The 20657-nt window shown below is 44.6% G+C and overlaps 1 protein-coding gene and 1 long non-coding RNA gene across 7 annotated transcripts in view; both read right to left on the bottom strand.

Moving 5' to 3' along the window:
* Positions 1-20657, bottom strand: part of LOC307219021 — a 198083-nt gene that overhangs the window by 5703 nt on the left and 171723 nt on the right. The window lies entirely within an intron of this gene.
* Positions 1-20657, bottom strand: part of ALG14 (ALG14 UDP-N-acetylglucosaminyltransferase subunit) — a 61474-nt gene that overhangs the window by 19900 nt on the left and 20917 nt on the right. For 5 of the 6 annotated variants that reach the window (XM_079981767.1, XM_079981764.1, XM_079981765.1 and 2 more), the window contains exon 3: positions 19773-19895. The exons of the other annotated variant lie outside the window; for it this stretch is intronic. In XM_079981767.1, the coding sequence (XP_079837893.1) occupies positions 19773-19895 (123 nt within the window). The remainder of the gene's footprint in view (positions 1-19772; positions 19896-20657) is intronic. 6 annotated transcript variants of the gene reach the window in all.

Here is a 20657-nt window from a genome sequence, read left to right as displayed (position 1 = left end):
CTCTTCCAGCTGAGGTTCTGTCATACATATACCCTGCCTTGTTCACTGATTTTTTTCAGAGGGCCCGGTTTTTAAACTGCTCCTGTTTTTAAAATAAGCTGTCATGCTTTGGATCAGGGTTTTTCCAAACTTGGGCCTCCAGCTGTTTTAGGACTACAATTCCCATCATCCCTGACCACTGGTCTTTCTAGCTAGAGATGATGGGAGTTGTAGTCCCAAAACAGCTGGAGAACCCAAACTTGGGAAACACTGCTTTAGATGAAGGCTGTCATTGTCTGTCATGTCACAAATTAAAAAGACAACCCCCCCCCAAAAAAAATGGGGTGGAGGAGACAGCAGAGGTAAAGCACAGCTCACAGGTGGCTGGGTACCCATTTGCCCCAGCCTGGCTACAGATCTGGGTGGGAAAGTGACAAAAATTCCCCTAGAATGGAAAAGTAGCTTAGGGGGAGGGAATTGTTGGAGGGGACAGGAATGATGTGAGCATGTCTGTGTGAAAGATGGGAAGGTACATGAGAGCCAACCACTTCAAAAGTGCTAAGAGCAACTGGGGCCCCCTGCCTTGAGGCCTACAATCTGTTAACAGCACCATAGCATAATTACAAATGGCAAGTGTGCTACCACATACTAGATTGAGGAGAAAGAGCTAAACATGGGAATGCCGTTTCTGCTAGTACCCTATCTCCCCTCACATGTGGTCCTGTTCGGCGTGTTGGATATTTGATGGGTTTTGGTTTTTTCATCCTGCTTTTACTGCTAGCTGCCTAAAACTTCTAAATCAGATGGGGTTCTACAGAAATATTAAATCAAAATGTGTGCCTTAATGTGCGCCAAGGAAGCTTACAGTTCTGAGAAAATTATCAGGGAAAATAATAATGTGCTGTGGGACTATCCAAGATTTCTGTGGGGAGAAGAGGAATTGCGAATGTGGTCAGCATGAGTCATCCACGAATTTAATATAATTAGGCTTTGGAGAACTCTTTTCGTAGGCTATTGTGAAGATGAACAGCTAATAAGAGAAAAAATAAACTGCAGGAGTCTGCTTTAAGAATTTCCTCCCCTCCCCCTTGGCTTATTCTCCCATTGAAATAAATAGTAACTGGTTCCCCCATTAGGGTAGAAAGGCATCTTAAAATCTGCAATAGCAATTTGGGCATAGTTGTTCTACAGTTCTTATTAACTGTTCAACAGTTTTAATTCAAGAGAGAATCACCTCACAAATTCTGTGTTGGCGGAACTGTAATGTGTCCCTTACGATGTTCCATTTTCACCCAGATACAACTTTCCATGAGATTAGTTCACAGCATTTTGACCACCTCTGTTTGAGGTATTCTTGAGGTGTCAACAATTGTCCACATCCAGCCCCCCCCCCGAGTACTAATTATCCACACACTTCCAACTGCCAGCCCACAAGGGAAAGAAAATATGGAAGAAGCAGAGGCCGTAGCCAATTGTTTTGCCAGAAATCCACTATGGTGTGTGGGACCGGCCTGCTCCCCTTTTTCGCCTCCAATAAGAGAATGTGTTGACCAGAGCTCTGTACTTTTAATCAGGACTGTAACCTTTAATTAATTAATCAGCTGGTTCAAAAAAACTTTTGACTCATTGCGGAGAACACATGGCCTTCTAGATATTGTTGGTATCTAACTCCCATGAGACTGAGCTAGCATGGTGAACAGACAGGGATGCTAGAAATTATAGGTCAGCAACATCTGGGGGGTTACAAGTTCCATGCCCCAGTTTTAAATCAACTGAAAAGACCTCCCCAACACATTTTAATATACAGTGGTACCTCGGGTTGCATACGCTTCAGGTTACATACGCTTCAGGTTACACACTCCACTAACCCAGAAATAGTGCTTCAGGTTAAGAACGTTGCTTCAGGATAAGAACAGAAATCGGGCTCCGGCGGCGCGGCGGCAGCAGTAGGCTCCATTGGCTAAAGTGGTGCTTCAGGTTAAGAACAGTTTCAGGTTAAGAACGGACCTCCGGAACAAATTAAGTACTTAACCCGAGGTACCACTGTACACACAGGCCCCACTATCCAAATGTTCATTATATGAAAATTCATTTATCCAAACAAGAGCAGTTAGTACCCAAACCTCGCTATACACACTGCAGATTCAGATATCCAAATAGCCAGACCTGCCTGTAGTACTGTAAACAAATAAGCAACCTTAAACAAGTCTCACTTTTTTGTGTTTTGCTGGTGTGTGCAGCTGTTTCACCAGAAATCATTGGGGAGAGAGGGAGTGAGACACTGGACATTCCTTGTTTCCCTTCTGCAAGGTTTCAGAGGGTTTTATTGAGTTTCTTCATCACTTTGCGGTCAAAATTCCATGGCCGGGAACACAGTAGAATTTTTACCATAGAAATTAATGGAAATTGTTGACTCATTCTGCGAACGCTTACCTAACAAACGATTTCCTGATAACGCATTGTGTTCAGATAGCAAAACCTGAGTCTACTTCCCTAAAATTGGCTAGGTCCACATTGGAAGAGGTACTCTCCCTTCACTTTCACAGAGAAGGGAATATAGCCTAAGATGGTGCCTCCAAAACCAAGCATGTATCCCCCCATAAAACAAGGTGATAAAAAAGTTTAAATCTTTAAAACAAATTGCCTGAGCAAATTTATACATTATTCAATTTGTTGAATCAATTGATTAAGTTTTCTTTAAATGGGCAGTAATTGTACTTTCATAGAACCGTTACGATCCAGTGTTCGTGTAGCAGAAGGTTTCCCTGTGCTGAAGAGATTTCCTCTGGGCTTTGTCTATACTGTATTATTTTCTTTCTCTATTCCATTGCAGGGATTTCACTTGCCTTTCCCTTCACATTACAAAGAGTAACAGGCTGTTGTAACAAAAACTGCAGGTCTGCACTGAGCTTTTCTACTCTCCCTCACTCCCACAACTAGCTTAACCTACCCTGAGCCCTTCCATCATTTCAATGTGCTTTTAATTGGCTGCTGCCGGTGAAATGATTGAAATAGCATCAGGGTACAGAGCAAGTTGAACTAGACCCTACCAATGGAAGGAGCCTGACACAGGACTCCTGTTTTCTGCGATACTTATGTTCTTTGCAATCTGCAGTGCTAACCACAGAACATAACACTGAAAGTCCTAAATACTTGAGAGCATGTGCCATGGAACAGAGTGGGATTTCCTTTGGAATTAATATGCATAGGGATTGCACTGTATAAACACTCACAGGTTAACTGCAAGTAGCAACCCACAAACAGGACCGAAATGCACAACTGTATATAGCAACACATAAACACCCCCCCCTTTCCTGTGAGCAAAGGAGAAAACAGATCCAGTTGATGTAGGCAAAATGTATGAAGACAGCAGAAACCATTCCTCGTCCCCCTCCCCCCAGACTTGGCATCCATTGAACTTTGACACTTTGCAGATGAAAGCTGCCTCAGTCTACTGAATGTGTAAATCTGTGCGAATGACATTTACTAGTTTCCAATGCAGAAACCAAGCTCCCAGCCTTGCATGGATTAAATGTCAGCCAAACTGGCCATAGAAGGGAGAAAGCCACTTTTAGGCCACTTTGGAGATCTACTTTGGAGATCTCAGGATGTTCCCAAGCTAAAAGAAATGAAAACAGGACTATGATTCCAGACTCTTGGTGCAAACCCACACATTTTGAGCATGCAGCCGTTCTGCTGAAGAAAGGCTTAAGGACCTTATCAGAGCGGAAAGCTGTTGTAGACACTGGCCTTTGTAAGTCCAGCAATGGTAGTGTAACACACTGTATTTCCATGTTCCTTGCCAAAGCCTGCTTTGTGGCCAAATAACCGCCTGAACTTTGGCAGTGATTCGCGAAGGCACCTAACAGCATCTTTGTCCTCCCTTATTTGCCAGTGCTTTACAAAACAAAGAGCAATTATAAGGGCCTTTCCCACATGGAACAGTTGGCATGGCAGAACAGCTATGATGTTAAATTAGTGTGTTTGAAATCCCTGCTTGGACACTTAAGGTGTAATCCTGCCATGTTATTCACACACAGTTTTAATGGGGCTTATACATGAGTGGCCCCTTTACAGAGTTCCAGCCAAGTGTTTCCAGGAAGCCTTAGGCAACCCACTATACATGTATGTGTGCCTGTTTAATTAATTAACAGCAGGGGAAGAGTGCTCTTGCGCTCAAATCCTGCAACTTGGTTATACTGAACTTTTGATGTGACTAAGTAACAAGAGGGTTAGCTCCAGCTAGCCAGACCTCTGCCTAAACTGCCTCTGCTGCAGCCACTGAGAAGCTTTTGAGAGCCCTGGCAGCTTTGTAGAGCAGGGTGAGAGAGAAGATGAGTTGCTTCCATTGCCTAGTTGGAATGTAAGCAGCACAGAGGTGGTTGCAACTGATTTATAATGACAAGGGGTGACTGTAGAGATAAGGAAGCCTCGCCTCATTTGCCACTCCTTCTCTCCATACACCCTTTGCTGGGTGAGGCAGGGAGGTGGAGTAGGTTTAGACTGCAGAATTATCTGGTTTTTCCAGATGTGTGATGCAAGGATGCATTGGAATCACAAAAATAGAAGGACACCCCCCCACACACACACTTTTAAGATTCATGAAGGCAAAATGATTGACGGCCAAGACTGATAAAAGGCTTATACTGTGGCATCCTTACACTGGAGACAAATAAAGAAGTGAAGGCAAGTTTTTATTGTTGGACGTTTTACTGTGGTTTTATAATTGTTGGAAGCCACCCAGAGTGGCTGGGGCAACCCAGTCAGATGGGTAACATATAAACAATAGAAGTGTTGTTTTATTACTACTACTACTACTACTACTACTACTACTACTACTACTAACCCGGGCTATATAAAGTGATTGCATGAGCAATTACTTCTTGATACACAACATTCTACCTTTACACTTACAAGGAAATGGCGCAGGCAGGCAGAGCCTCACTTACTGGTTTTGCTAGAATCACAGGAAAGCTGCCCTATGTTACACAGCCACCCATTTTGTGCTCTTCTGTGGGGTACATTATAGCTTTGTGGATATCCAATGGCCCCATATTACTCTGAAGTTTTGGGGCAGGCATTGTGGTATGGGGATAGATGTGGCAAAACTGAGTAAGCGATCCACTGCTACATGAAATCCTAAAGCTTCAAAAGATTATTTGCATGCTGGAGACCAGGAGACAACCATAGGACCTCTTTACTGCTCATTGCTACATGGAGTCTTTCATGCTTTTTGACGGTCCATGATTCCGTGTGCCTGCTTCCCAACTTTTGTTCTCCTCTTAAGCTACTTGACGGGCCATGCAAACACCAGTTAAGGAGTGGACCATTAGTAGATGTATTCCCCTAACCAAGGTGGAGCACAAGAACTTAAGAAGCTGCATTACACTGAGTCAGATCACTGGTCCATTTAGCTCAGGACCAACTACACTAGGAATGGGCAGCTGGATTCTTATCTCCCTCACCCACTGCAGACCAACTGATGGGTGGGAGGAGCCACTCACTTGTTGGTCACAGGGTGTCATGACATCAGGTGATTGACAAGAGGCAAGGTTCAAAGGAGGTTGCTGCAGTTACTGATTTGTCTGCTAGAGCAACCACATTGGAAGATATGGATTTAGTGTGCCTTCAAAGAGGCTCCCTTTTAATGGACCATCAGCTGAAGATGTTTCTAAAATTGGAGCATGTGCCCCTCTGCAGAGAAAGCAGCTTGTATTCAGAGAGCTTGGGGAAGCACTCTGAATACAACCTGCTTCCTTCTGAGAGAGGAGTGCACCATTTAAAACACAGAACCTTTTTTTCTTTCCAAAGGAAGCCTGCACAGGCCCTTGTGCTGTGCTTCCCAAGAGCCTGACAATCAGCTGACTGTTGGGTGCTTGGGAAGCACTGCCCCAGAGGTTTTGGGTTTGCTGAGCACAGCACTTCAGCCAGCTGATTGTGCCTGCAAAGCCCCTTGCAACCAAGCCTCACCTTTACCTGCCCCTCACCTGACATCAGGTGTAGGGCAGGTGGGCATGCATGGACAAAACAGCCTGGCAGGATAAATGGAGCTGCCTGATTCAGTTACTGAACAAGCAAGAAAGGATTTAAAGAAGAAATGTTCTGGCTTGGAACTGTGGTTTCACCACTGGATGACTCTGAACTGTTATTTTACTTTTCTTCTCAGGCAGGGAACTTTGAGGACAGAAGAGAGCATTGGGAAGCTGTCAGACGGATCAGACTCCTTTTGTTTGAGCTGCCACTTCTTTTCCTCCTCAGAGGTGTTTACAAGGGCTGCCAAAATTATCCTATGAGAACTGAAGCACATTCCCTTACTAACTTCATGGCCCATGTTGTGGGTCCCTAAATCTCTAGGGAGTTAGGGACCCTTCCGAACATAGGTGCTTCCCGTTCTGTGAACCAAGCTTTCTTGTCCTTGGCTCACCATACGACAGTGACGCCCCTCCTCCTTTCTTCCCTCTACTCTGCTCAGTGTTTTCTTAATTTCCTCAACTTTCACTGTTCTGTTTTCTTCTGCTTACTCTTTTGTTTCAGCTGCCTTTCCACTTATACCTGAAGCGCACGGAGACAATTTGACCTCCTGGAGCATTTCCTCTGCTGTGCCTTCACTGTCAAAACAGTCACAAGGTTTTGGGGTCTAGCCACAATAATGCATTCTATGCATTTGCAAGTGTACACCATACCATTAAAGTGTTGCTACATCATTTTAACATTCATGGAGAATCCTAAGAAATGTAACTTGTAAAGGGTGCCGGGAACTGTAGCTCTGTGAAGTAAGCACCCTTAACAAGCTACAGATCCCAGGATCAGCTGCGTTTTCTTCCGCAGCCTCAGGTGGAACGGCTGGCTGTTACCTCCATCTGGCTTCCCAAGAAGATTGCACAGCAATTATTTCTGGTCCAGCCTTGCAAGCAAGCCCGCGACAATTACCAACCCACAATTTCAAACAGCCTGCCTGCCTGCTCATATAGGTTTTTAAAATTAAATACAGCCCCTTACAAATTAAAACAAATCCTTTAATTTCATACCCTTACAAGTTGTTGGCAAAAGAACAGTTGCTCTGGGACTGGTGGGGAAAGAGACGTCTAGCACCTCTGCTTTGAGGTAACTTCAAATAAGAAATTCTCCCCCTACTTTCCTTTACAGCCTGAATGTAAAGCACACACCCCTTTTTACCCAAACTGACACAGGCAGCTCAATCCTAAATATGCTGACTTGAAAGACAGGTCCAGCTGTGCTCAACGAGGCTTGTCCCAGGCCTTTGGTTTACAGTGGAATAAGCCCTGTTCAACACAGCGGGGCTTATTTCAGAATAAACATGCATAGAGATAACAGTGCAATTCTAATCACGTTTACTCAGAAATGAGCTCCACTGAACTCAGTAAGACTTACTTCCAAGCAAACAGGCTTAGGTTTGGGTGGCAATTCACATTTTACTCCAAAGGACTGTTCGCAGCTGGGCTTTGCGGTGGAAGGTGGTCTTCTCTGTTCTCCATGCCTTCTTAATTTGGCAATGCTTGCTAAGCTCAGATCCGGAAGCCACTTTCAATTAATGAGGCCAAACCAGAGTAACTACAACACGTCTTGGAACAGGGAGCCTGGGAATAAACTTCTCCCTCCAGCATTTTTCAGTCTGCTTCCTCCTATTGCTCCTTCAACCTTCGAAATTCCAAGAAGAGGAGTTAAAACCAGAAAGTTGCTTTTCGTGATTATGGGGGAAGTATCTCAGCTGTGGAAAATAATTCAATGGCAGCTTCTGCAAGTACGAAGGTAAAAGTATTAACAGATTGATTCATGGTGAAATACGAAATGATCATAGGAGAACTGGGTAGAATATGTGAAATGGATTGCTTGTATTTTTAAAAGGTTTATGCTGTAGAAAAGCTGCATGGATGTTTTAAAGAAAAGACTCTGGATTTAACATTTGGTTGCCTAAGGAGAAATTCATACTTGGCACAGGTAAGTGCCTATTTGCAGGTCTGCTTTAAGCACTTCCTGAGGCTTGTGGTTTTCCATTTTAGGCCTGGTACCTCCTGTTTGCTAGAAACCTCCTCAGGTGGGTGAGAGGTGTCAGAATCACAGAAATTACGTGTAAGTAGACTGTTCAGATCAACACGGGACGCAGGTGGCGCTGTGGGTTAAACCACAGAGCCTAGGACTTGCAGCTCAGAAGGTCAGCAGTTCAAATCCCCGCGACGGAGTGAGCTCCCATTGCTCAGTCCCTGCTCCTGCCAACCTAGCAGTTCGAAAGCACGTCAAAGTACAAGCAGATAAATAGGTACCGTTCCGGCGGGAAGGTAAACGGCGTTTCCGTGCACTGCTCTGGTTCGCCAGAAGCAGCTTAGTCATGCTGGCCACATGACCTGGAAGCTGTACACTGGCTCCCTTGGCCAATAAAGCGAGATGAGCACCGCAACCCCAGGGTTGGTCATGACTGGACCTAATGGTCAGGGGTCCCTTTACCTTTACCTAGACTGTTCAAATCAACAGTTGATTCAAGTGCTTGGTACTGGCCCTCTTTGACTGTGCTGTTTCGGTAGGGTGGTTGCCCCAAACATTTGCACCAGCATGGTGGGAGGCTGTGCCACAAGACCCTATATTTTCTTTATGTTAAGATGCAAGAAAAGCCAAGTAGGCTGCCTTTGGGGAAGAACAGCATGTCAATGATAAGGACAAAAGAGTTCTGTTAAAAAGTTAACTCTAAAATATGATAATTCGCCAACAGAAAGGGGAGGTTCTCTTTGAAAAATGCACATAACCAAACATGTATTAGAAGCAGCTCCAGAACTGGCCCTATTAGATATTTTCCAAGCATATATATGAATGCAAGCAGCTGCTTTATAGTGAGTAAGGCCACTGGTCCGTCAAACCCAACATGGGCTTTTCTGACTGGTGACTGATTGAACCTTATCAGCTGCACCACTGAGTTATAGCCCTGCAAAACAAAGTTGTTGGTTTTTTTTTTTTTTTTTTTAAAAAAAGACAGTGTGGAAAATAAATAAGTGGAGGATGCCAGATCCAAAAATCAAAACACAATGATGGAAAGACTGAAGGAGCTCAATTAAACACACACTTTCCCAGGGACAGTCTTCAGGTTCCTCAAGCACATATCTGAAATTGCAATCTGGAATCCTTAAGTCTTCAAAGAAGGCTTATCTAGGTACCAAATTCTGGAACAATGTTTTAAAGGGCAGGAGAGGAGGCAAATAATTTTGTCTGTCTGTGTGTGATAGCTGTCAACTTTTCCCTTTTCTTGTGAGGAATCCTATTCGGAATAAGGGAATTTCCCTTAAAAAAAGGGAAAAGTTGACAGCTATGGTGTGTGTGTGTGTGTGTGTGTGTGTGTGTGTGTGTGTGTGTGTTGCCTTTCCTAAGTGGATTGTATTGCTTGTTTTCACTATTGCTCAAGAAAGATGCCCTAACCCTATGCCACTAGGGTTACTCACTACATGAATGCTTACATACATAAGGGTGGGCACATCCATTGCTAAAGCTACAATATGCAGTGCTAACAGAAACCAGTGTTAATTTTTCTTCCGGAGTGTTACTGCTCCAACTACGAACTTTTTAGCAGAAGTAGGTTGCAAATAAATGGAATTCCCCACTGCATAAATACAGTTATTGAATACAGGCCAAAGAACATTGGTCTGGCACCAGCAAGACCACACTCGGAATGCTACGTTCATCCATTCATGTCATCCCCATTGTCAGGAGAACCAAGGAACAAGGGCAGGGGTAGTAGAGAGGAACCAGAGAGATACAGGAATTCATGGGGTTTAAGGACTTTAAAATGGGGGCATTGCTGATCCGAATGCCCATTTGCAATCCAGACAAATATGCAGCAAGGGTCACTTAACTCTGAGGTCAGAATTCACATTACACATATGGAAAGAAGGATCCAGAGTGTCTCCTCAGAGGATTTTTGCCTCTGAGAACTCCTAGCAAATAAGCTGCAGAGGGAGAGTCATGTCTGTGGTTGCTCCTCCAATGCTTTTTTTTTCAGCATGAGGTGAAGAACATTTCATTTCCCCAGACTTTTCCATCGTAAAAAACAACAACCTTTCAGTGTTTTTCAATTGCTTTGTACTGATGTCATTCTCTGTTGGTTTTTTTTTTTTTTTTTAATTCCGTGGCTGGTTTAATTCTGTTTTAGATTTCATGTTTACAAGTTAATTTTTTGTATCTTATGGTTTTAATTATTATTATTATTTACTTCTAAACCACCTAGAGAACCTTTGCTACTGGGTGGTATAGAAATACTGCAAGTGAGTAGCCAGACTGTTCCTTCTTGGTCATGCACGTGGCAATGCAGTTCTATGAAGCCAAGAACTTCACCTCATGGAGTCCCACACGTACTTTGGCTTGGTGATGACTGGCGCCCATTGGGACTGACAGGGTGGAAGGCAGAGACGACAATGGCAGGTGGAGCCAGAACCAATGACAGCCCCCCATCTCCCTCCCTGCTGAATTCTGCAAAGGCTCCTCCTCTGACTAAGGAGGAGGAAACTGACAGACAGGGCCACCTCCTAGACTAGATGCAAGTTAAGAGGGCAGGGAGTTAGAGACTGGCTGAGAGGGTGCCCATCCTATTATCTACAGCTGCTCTGCATCCTGCCCTCCATGTGTATTGCGGGTGGGGAGGCAGATTGCAGGACTGTGACTAATGTGTGCACTTAAAGCCATGCTTAGGCAGTTTAAACTCAACTCTCTCTCTTCCCGCCCCCACCTCCAATTTCTCTAGCCAAAAAAAGAGGCCTGACAGCTTGGATATTTCCAAAGCAGATATCCAAAGGAATGCAACCTCCGTTATTGATGAAACAAAGAACACTCAGACCTCTCTCATGCTATCAGATATTATTGCTTAGGTAATTATCAGCCACACTGTGTTCTTTCTAAATACTGGAGATCGTATCGCAGCTTCCTCTCCTCTCCCCCTCCGGTACTCAGGAGGGCACTGAATAGAACCAGTTGAAACTGCATGTTCAACGCTATTAGAAGGTAATGGTCTGAAACCATACACAGAACTGCTGTACGCCACATTTATTTCTGATCTCCTTAGTGCTGGAGGTGCGTTAACTGGTTTCAGGAGAGCTTCCCCGTTAACAGTAACAAAAGCAACCCTGGCTGCAGGCCTCCTTCCAAAAATACTAAAGCTGCACAAAAAATAATAGGGAATGGTGGTCTCAATCCAGAACAAGTTAGTCCAAGTCCCATTTAAATCAGTGGGACAAGTAAAGTTGTGCTGAACTTTTAAGTTCCCTTGAAATGGATGGGATTTAAGCATGACCGCCTCTGAATTGGGGTTTCATTTTTCTGCCTCTAATGTAGGAGCTTTGCCTTGTAGGTATGGATTACTTCTGTTTATATTTTCCTACATTGGCTGTTGTTGTTGTTGTTTAGTCGTTTAGTTGTGTCCGACTCTTCGTGACCCCATTGACCAGAGCGCGCCAGGCACTCCTGTCTTCCACTGCCTCCCGCAGTTTAGTCAAACTCATGCTGGTAGCTTCGAGAACACTGTCCAGCCATCTAGTCTTCTGTTGTCCCCCTTGTGCCCTCCATCTTTCCCAACATCAGGGTCTTTTCCAGGGAGTCTTCTCTTCTCATGAGGTGGCCAAAGTATTGGAGCCTCAGCTTCAGGATCTGTCCTTCCAGTGAGCACTCATGGCTGATTTCCTTAAGAATGGAGAGGTTTGATCTTCTTGCAGTCCATGGGACTCTCAAGAGTCTCCTCCAGCAGCATAATTCAAAAGCATCAATTCTTCGGTGATCAGCCTTCTTTATGGTCCAGCTCTCACTACCATACATTACTACTGGGAAAACCATAGCTTTAACTATATGCACCTTTGTCGGCAAGATGATGTCTCTGCTTTTTAAGATGCTGTCTAGGTTTGTCATTGCTTTTCTCCCAAGAAGCAGGCGTCTTTTAATTTCATGACTGCTGTCGCCATCTGCAGTGATCATGGAGCCCAAGAAAGTAAAATCTCTCACTGCCTCCATTTCTTCCCCTTCTATTTGCCAGGAGGTGATGGGACCAGTGGCCATGATCTTAGTTTGCCATTATATTTTCCAATTAAGTTTCTGACTTGGTTGCTTTGCAGCACTGGATTGTATATCTAGGCCAGGGGTTGCTAACCTGTGGCCTTCCAGATGTTGTTGAATGGCACTTTCTACCAACCCCAACTATGGCCAGTGGTCAGGGAGGATGAGGACTATAGTTCAGAAACATCTGGAGGGTCACATCTTAGCCAGCCCTGATATTGACTGAAATTAATATGGGCTGTATAAAGAATTCAAATTGTTGCTTTTTGGTTGTTGTTCAGAACAATTGTTATGATCCTGCCAACTTTAGATATGTTTAAGTTTAATTGATTTCAGCAGGATAATTGAACATGTTCTTAACTCTCTCATACTGAAACCAATGGGATTACAAGTGTGCTCAGCTTAAGTTCTGTCATGCTCAATATTAACAAAATGAACATTACACAGATGCATCCACTGCAGCTTATAGGAATGTCTCATGTTAGCAATTTGCAATTCTTATTATTGGCACAAATATATTTCTAGTCGACTTGAAGGCATTTCTCCCCCTTGAAATTATACGTGAAGGGCAAGAGACCAAACTTTTCATACTGGGTGTTCTGCTCTGGCCTTGCAAAGGAGCCCTGGGGTGACGTGGCAAGGTCAGGTCAGTTGTTGCAGGACCAAGGAGAGCTCCTAGTCATTAAGACATCTGGGGCAAACTGATGGATGACCAGCTATATTTCTCTGCAATACCCGAATTGGAGAGGCTATGCAAGCGCTGGAGCAGCGCCTGAACTTGCTGGTGGGCTGGATGAGGACCAACAAACTGACTCTGAATCCTGGTAAGCCGGAGGCACTCTGGGTGAGTGGTTCCCAAGTCTGGATAATTGATCAGTTGCCTGTTTTGGCTGAGGTTGCACTCTCCCTGAAAAAGCTGGTTCATAGTCTGGGGGCTGCTCCGGCTTTGGCTGATATGAGAGCTGCAGCTGTTTCTTAACCGAGACAGCCTGACTGCTGTTGCCCATGCGCTGTAACTTCCAGATTGGATTGCTGCATTGTGCTCTATGTGGGGCTACCCTTGAGAATGGCAGGTATGGTTTTCTCAGGAGGTCTAATCCATCCAATGTCAGAACCAGGTCTTTAGTGTGGCAGCACCTATCTTTACAAATCGGACAAAGTGTCATCGCTATTGTCTTTCTGGCAGGCCTGTCTGGGATAGCTCAGTCAGTACAGGACGAGGCTCTTAATTTCAGGGTCATGGATACGAGCCCCAAGTTGGCCTTCTTGCCTGCCGAGGACACCATATCCAGCTGTACCCATCTTTAGGTACGTCTTCAAGGAACAGAGGTTGAGAACATAAGAGGAGCAAGACATCTAGCCCAGAATTCTGTTCTCACGGTGGCCAACTATGAGAAATATTGACCTGCCCACATTAGGACTTTACACAACAAGGGTGATATCCAATGCCCTTGTTGTGTTAGCACAAGGATCTATGGTATCCTTCCCCCCCTGCACACCCCACATCTGTTCCAGAGGGTTGGGGAAAACCCTACAGATTTAGGAGGTGCATGTAGGGGACAGCAGGGAAAGGAGGTGCATTTACAGATTTAGGAGGTGCATGTAGGGGACATTCCGTTGTGCAAGGAGAAATCATTTTGCAGCATTCACCTAGCACTACTTTAGATACAACCCCAATATTTTTGTTCTCCAATTTAAAAAAAGCACATGAGACAATACACACCCGCACACCCGCATACACACACAGAGCAGTATTTTGTCAGACAAGTTATGGATGGAAAACCCCCACAAGGCAACTTAGCAAATTCTCTCTAGCAGAAGAAATCTACTTAATAATAATAATAATAATAATAATAATAATTTTTTCTATGTGCTCTGTAAACTCCAGAGATCAGGATAGAAGAACCAAATAATATACCGGAAAGTAATCTAGGTTTGTACTCTCTCCTTTAATAAAAAGTGGGGGGAAAGCCCTAATGCAAATCATGCTACAAAGGAACAATACTTTATTATCCATTCTAGCATGCTACAGAAGCGCTATGAACTTAAGACATTTTGAGAGCTGCGGAGAGAATGGAAAGTCTTAGCTAAGTGTAATAAAGATCGCCTTTCATCACTGCGTGAGCGTTTCTATAACAATTGTATCTGTTTGCTATGGTGGAACTTAGCAAGACTGTGAATCCGGCACCTTACACTGCTTGCTCATTTCCATAATGCTATATTTATGGACTGAGGGTACTCCCTACCCAATCCCACCTTAGGGTGCCTAGCTTGGCACCTTTGGGAGATACGGTAACCAAATGGTGTTGTAGTCAGCCTTAAGTGAGACAGCTGCCTCCAGCCTATCCAGCTGTAAAGAAGCATGAAATCCATTAAGGTTAAGGAAGCCAGATGGAATCCTTGCCTCGTCACTCTCTCACACAGAGAAGGAAGGAAAACACTGGAGTGCCTTAGGTCAGTCGGTAGAATCAAGAGGCTTCGTCACTTCAGGCAATAGGATGCAGGGTTTGTGCATGTACAAGAATGCTGTCTTGGTGGAGAAAGCACTCTGTGCATATAGAAAAACAGCCTGTCATAGAGAAGGCTTTATCTAAATGGACAGATTCTTGCAGTGCTATTTTTTATATAAAAAAAGAGGTGCTGGAACTCACCATGAACGCCTCCCTTGTTCTCTTATAATGGCAATGGCACCCACCTGAGAGGTGCCGGAAGTGAGTTCCGGTGAGTTCTGGCTAAAAATAAAAAAAGCCCTGGAATATTGCTTGCTTTTTTTTTGAATTTATTAACATTTAAGCATGGGAAGAGTGTCCCCCCTTCTTCAGATCTCAACTATGCCAAGCAGCCTTAAGCAAGGTATCTTACCTGAGGCATTAACACTCCCTTTACATCTCCCTACTGCAATTTAGGGATTACAACCCTAGGTAGGTTTCAGGGCTCCCATCCAGGTAATTTAGTCAATATATATGAAACTCAAATGGTGCTAAATGCCGGATATAAATATCACCGTTGTGCAGTTTTCCCAGACGTTTATGTCCACCTCCTCCTTGTGTGAGGCATGGAGTTGGGAAGTACTGGAGAGAAGGGAAGGGAATAACAGGACACTTTGCTTATAAATTTAACATAAACATGAGAGGTTACCATGGGATTGCTGCAGAACAAAACTTTTAAGCACATAACCTTTCTAGGGGGGAGGGATGGAGATGAAGGACTTTAGACCCAGGAGCACAATATGATGCTCCAGACATTTCTACCTGACCCCTTGGGACTCGGCCTAAGCCACACCTCCTCCCCAGGCCCCGCCCCTTCTCTCTGGCCCAACTCCACCCGCTCCTTGTCTACCCCAAATGTTGTATTGAATGTATACTGAGTTGGGATAAATTCACTTTCCCAACATGGCACCCGACGCCTAGGTTAGAAAATGTGACGAAAACCCTTTAAAAGAGAGGGGAGGATAACACCTGAGGAAAATACCTTGCTCTGAAAAGGGACTGGAAGTTTGTCACTGGGAGAATGCACAAAAGCAGTGATCGGATGGAGGAGCCCATTAAAAAGGAAATGAGTGAAGCACTGAGGTAGCACATCTTCTCTCTTTTATACCCACATGGCTAAATGCGGTTATACTGGGAGAGCGCAGGTTGGTAAAAATCTTCCTGTGGACTAGCAACTTGGGTAGACTTATTTGGCCAGTTGCTTTGATGGCACAACAACAAACTGCTACGCACAGGCAAAAGACAGAACGGTAGAGCGGCGAGGATGTCAGACTGATCCCCACTCAACCCTGAAACTCGCTGGATAACCTTGGGCCGGTTACTATCTCTGTGCCTAATCTACCTCACAGGGTTGTTGTGAAGGGAAAAACGCAAGAGGCACATATGCTACTTTGACCTCCTTGGAGGAAAAAACAAGCTTTAAATGTAATAAACAAAACTCTGCGTGTGATCTACTTGGAGTGCGGTCTTCCAGAGCCTGCTGTGCTGTGCTGTGTCTACAACCTTGTGCCATAGCCAATTGCTCTCGCTGCTTGTTACCACCAAAGCCGTACTTGCGGGCAAGGCTGCTTGACTGCCACTTATTCCCACAAAGTAATGTTGAGGGCAGCGTTTGCTGTATTTGCTTAATCTCGCATTCCTTGAGCTCCTCGGATTTCTTCTTGCCGTCGAGAGGAGTTTGGGAGGGCACAAGAATCTGCACAATCAGGTCTTGTTAGGCGCAAGTGACTTTTTGAAAGCATTCCGAAATCCCACTGCTTCCCCATTAGAAGTACAGTAGAAATAGAAGAACGACAGCAACAACAACCTGCCTACACTGATTAACGCCTAGTGTGTCCGCAGATTCCAGCACGGCAACCGTGTCATTTGGGCCTCATTTGGTGCTTTTCTTGGTGTTTCCTATTTTTAACACTTTTGAAGTTGAGCTCCGTGGCAGATGCCTTTGACAGATGCTGTCAACTCGGAACGCCAACTTTTTGTTCCACCCCCTCTGAAGACTTTTTTAACCTTTGGGACCTGGTGGTCTGCCAAGGATGTGGTGCTCTGCGGCTCAGTAAACGCAGTCTCACCCAAGCAGAGTTAAATATATGTTGTTGTTGAGGCGGCTTTCAAGCTCAAAGCTAGATACTCTGCCTGATAAATGTCCGTGTAATAATATATTAAGCCTCGCTGTACGATCAATGGGTTGTGCGCTGTTGCTCTTAAAAAAAGATGCAATACCTCAAAGTGTTCAGGGAGAACCTTATCAAACAATACACAGCTCTCCCTTTCAATTGTTATCAGATCCTCTTTGCCAAGACACTTTAAAAGAGGCGGCAGTTAACATCTCTAACGTCGGTTTTACAACAGAAAGCCATTGGCGCCGCCTCCCTTACAAATGGATTAATTTTTCTCCAGCTATTTACATTAGCTGGTTTTCACCTTCAAAGCCTTGGGTAATCAGAGTCAGAGATATCTGAAGGACAACTTATACCTGTATCCACCTGCCCACACCTAATGACTAAGAATGGAGGTCCTCTTGGTTTGCCTACCACTGCAGTCGGTGAAATAAATCACAGGGCCTTCTCTGTGGTAGCCCCACGACTCTGAAATTTGTTGCCAGCTGACCTCTGGAAAGCGACCATACTCCAGACCTTCAGAAGCGCTTTGAATACATATTTGTTTTGGGTGGCCGATGCATCCTTTGGTGCTTTTCTATTGGTGCCCCTTCTAGCTGAACTACAGTGGTGGCAGTGGTAGTGAACCTATGACCCTCGGAGTGTTGTTGAACACCAGTTCCCATCACTCAGTAGGACCAATGGTCAGGGATAATGGGGTTTGTAGTTCAGCAACTACAACTGCAGGTTCCCCAGCACTAAACGAGATGATTTGACTCTGCATAAGGCAGCTGCATGTGTTCAGATGAGCGCTCAAAAGCATCTTGTATACATTATTTCAGCAATCCTAACCAAAACAGTCTTGCAAGCCCTATACCACAGGCATTAAGACAGGAGTGGGAGGAGAGAAAGAGCCGATTGCTTACAGCCACCTATAGAAAATCACAGATGAGGAGAGATTTGAACTGGGGACTTGTGGCCACACCCTTAGCCACAATGCACTGTACTTCACAAGCCAGTCTACAAGTCGCTCTAAATCAAAGCACCTGAGTGATGCTGCTGTGGCTGAGCACAGAGTGTATTCAGTTTCACTATGCACTGGCAAAACTCCATTCTCTTGCAACGAGAGTCCCTTTTTTTTAAACACACACACACACACACACACACACACACACACACACACACCCTCAGAGGAGATTTCAGTGCAAAGTCCATGAGGCCCTCTGGCACCAGCTCTGTATTTTTTGGCACTGCTATTTCAAGTGAAAAAGCTATACAGAAGTTAAACTATCGCTAAGTTACCCACTGATACCCTTTCTCCTTTGACTTTTTCCACATCATCTCCTCCAGCAATGTAATGGTCTATTTGATTTTTCAGACAATTTCCCTTATGATGGAAACTCAATACAATTGATGCTAATTAAACGGAGCCATCGCTGTAACAAGGCAATGTCCTAATGTACTCGTCGCATAAAGACGGTCTGTTTCATTTGAATTAAGGCATTTTGCTTCCTCTTTAATGAAAAGCAAAAAATCAATGTATGGGGAAGAAACGGGGAACAGGGATGGGCTCACTAAGGTCTCTCCTTTGTTTTCTTTCATACTCTGGTTAGCAACTAGCTTTACGGGAGAATCACTTTGAAGTCAGGAGAGTGTTCCACCCCCTATGACTTTGCAATGGACAGTCAACAAGGCCCACTCTGTTCCCGCATTGCTCTTCTGGGGGTGGGGGTGACGCCAGATAGAAAGAAAAGTTAGACAGAAAGAAAAGTTACCTTGAAACTAACTTTTTAGAACCTTGTTATTACACATGGCACAAGCTTCTCCTAGCAGACTATCGAACCTCATCTGAGGTCCAATTTAGCACTGTCTATAAGGAAGCGTGGGACACGTGTGGCGCTGTGGGTTAAACCACAGAGCCTAGGACTTGCCGATCAGAAGGTCGGCGGTTCAAATCCCCAACGCGGGGTGAGCTCCCGTTGCTCGGTCCCTGCTCCTGCCAACCTAGCAGTTCGAAAGCACGTCAAAGTGCAAGTAGATAAATAGGTACCGCTCCGGCGGGAAGGTAAACGGCGTTTCCGTGCACTGCTCTGGTTCGCCAGAAGCGGCTTAGTCATGCTGGCCACGTGACCCGGAAGCTGTACGCTGGCTCCCTCGGCCAATAAAGCGAGATGAGCGCCGCAACCCCAGAGTCGGTCACGACTGGACCTAATAGTCAGGGGTCCTTTTACCTATAAGGAAGCTTTGCCATGTGCCAAAAAAAAAAAAAAAAACCAAACCTTCTAAAGATTTAGGGCAACAATCCCAACACCAAGGAAGCAGACTTCTGCTTGTGTGAGAGGAGTTTCCCTTCATCTTCTTTCCCCTACAGGTCCTGTGGCCCTCCAAATCTGCGCTGCCTGGTCCCCCAGCTGCCCAGAGCAGATTTGTTGGGTACCTTGAAGAGAAATAATCCATTCTAAATAGGGTGCCCGCTCTGCTGGCAGGTGGGCATTGTTGGATTTCACTTTTAGTCTCAAGGTACCATCAGAAACACTTCTTTCTCTTTATTACAGATGAATAGAAGATAATAAGAGTTTTCATGCTGTATAAACAGGAATGTTGAGTCTACTTTGTTGTTCACTAGAACCCCGTGATCCTACCAAGCAAGGCACCAAAGACACCTATTTAGAATGAAAGAACGGGGTACTTCTGAGCACAAGAAATTTGTTTTTAGTAGAAAAACTGAGGTGAGTTCACAGTCCTTTCAAAAACTTCACTCCTGGTTAGCCTTCTTATTGCAGCAGCCTAATAAAAAGTTACTTTGTTGTTGCTATTGTTAAAACAATTTGGAACCGGAAATCCTTGTTATCTGGCCGCAAATCACTGCAGTGTCTTCTACTAGATCCTGATCTAACTTCTGCCACCTTTGATATAAATCAGCTAGACAGACTGATAACACCCTGTTTTATGAGTACCCACTGCCACATTCAAACTAGCCTAAAAATGCTGCATTGCACAAGAGAGCTGCTTAAAGGTTGGAGGACTCAATCGAGGGAAGTAAACCCTGCAGGAACCAGTCCTAAATTTGTATGCATATTTAGGGGTTTGTTATCTCTGAATAGTTATTTCCTTTTGGAACAGACAAGGCATTTCTTCATTATTTGTCTGCAACAGTTGTTTTACATACCAAATCCGGCTTGAGTCTGAAGGTCAAAGGGAGAGAGTAAAACATGGAACGCAGAGTCGTCAGCACAGAGGAGCTCCACAACTGACGGACCTCCCGGCTTCTGGGAATGCGGTGGAGGGTGAACTTGGAAAACAAGGGAATAAATGGACAGATTTACACCAGATGACTCGTGACCGTTTGCACATAGTTCCATAAGGCGGCTGCTATCTTTGCTTGCTGCACACCTCCCATTCACAAAAAAAGGAACAGATACCAGAGATGGGGCTCTTGGGTTGGGCTTGTGGCTGTGGTCTCTAGATTGCAACCTATTTCCCTGTGCCAAAGGAGCGAGTTCTCCCTTTGCAAAAGATGCCCTGACCTTTCACAGGATTTTCACCCCTCCCCTGCAAGCAGCATCCGGCACATGCTTTTAAACACATGATGAATATGAGTGCAAGACCCGGACATGGCAGCACAGATGCATAAAATCACTTGGAAAATGCAAGCAAATGTCTCTCTCCTTACTTTTCAAACAGTGCTCAAAATGTGCAGCTTAGGCAGCACAACAACAATTGGCTTATTGCTCCGCCTAGTGGACAGTAAGATGAATTGCTAGCAACAGATGCTGTTGACCTGAAATCTTCTGAGCTTCCTATTAAAAGTGTTCTGCTCTAATCTTACCTTGCAAAGCATCATCCCAATTTCCACATCACTTTGTGTCATATGTTAGGACACTGGTTCATACACCTTTTTGGCGAAGTTAGTACAAAACTAATCCCCAAGCTATGCTTGACTTCACAATGATTACTAAGGTGAAACAGCAACGGAAGTTGCAGCTCAGACGTAATGCTAACCATAATTTAGTGTTGCAGAAATGAGCCTCAGGAACCCTCATGCTTGCACACT

This window comes from Podarcis cretensis (genome assembly GCF_951804945.1).
Source record: "Podarcis cretensis genome assembly, chromosome: 6".
NCBI lineage: Eukaryota > Metazoa > Chordata > Lepidosauria > Squamata > Lacertidae > Podarcis > Podarcis cretensis.
This window is presented reverse-complemented; position numbering and strand designations above follow the sequence as displayed.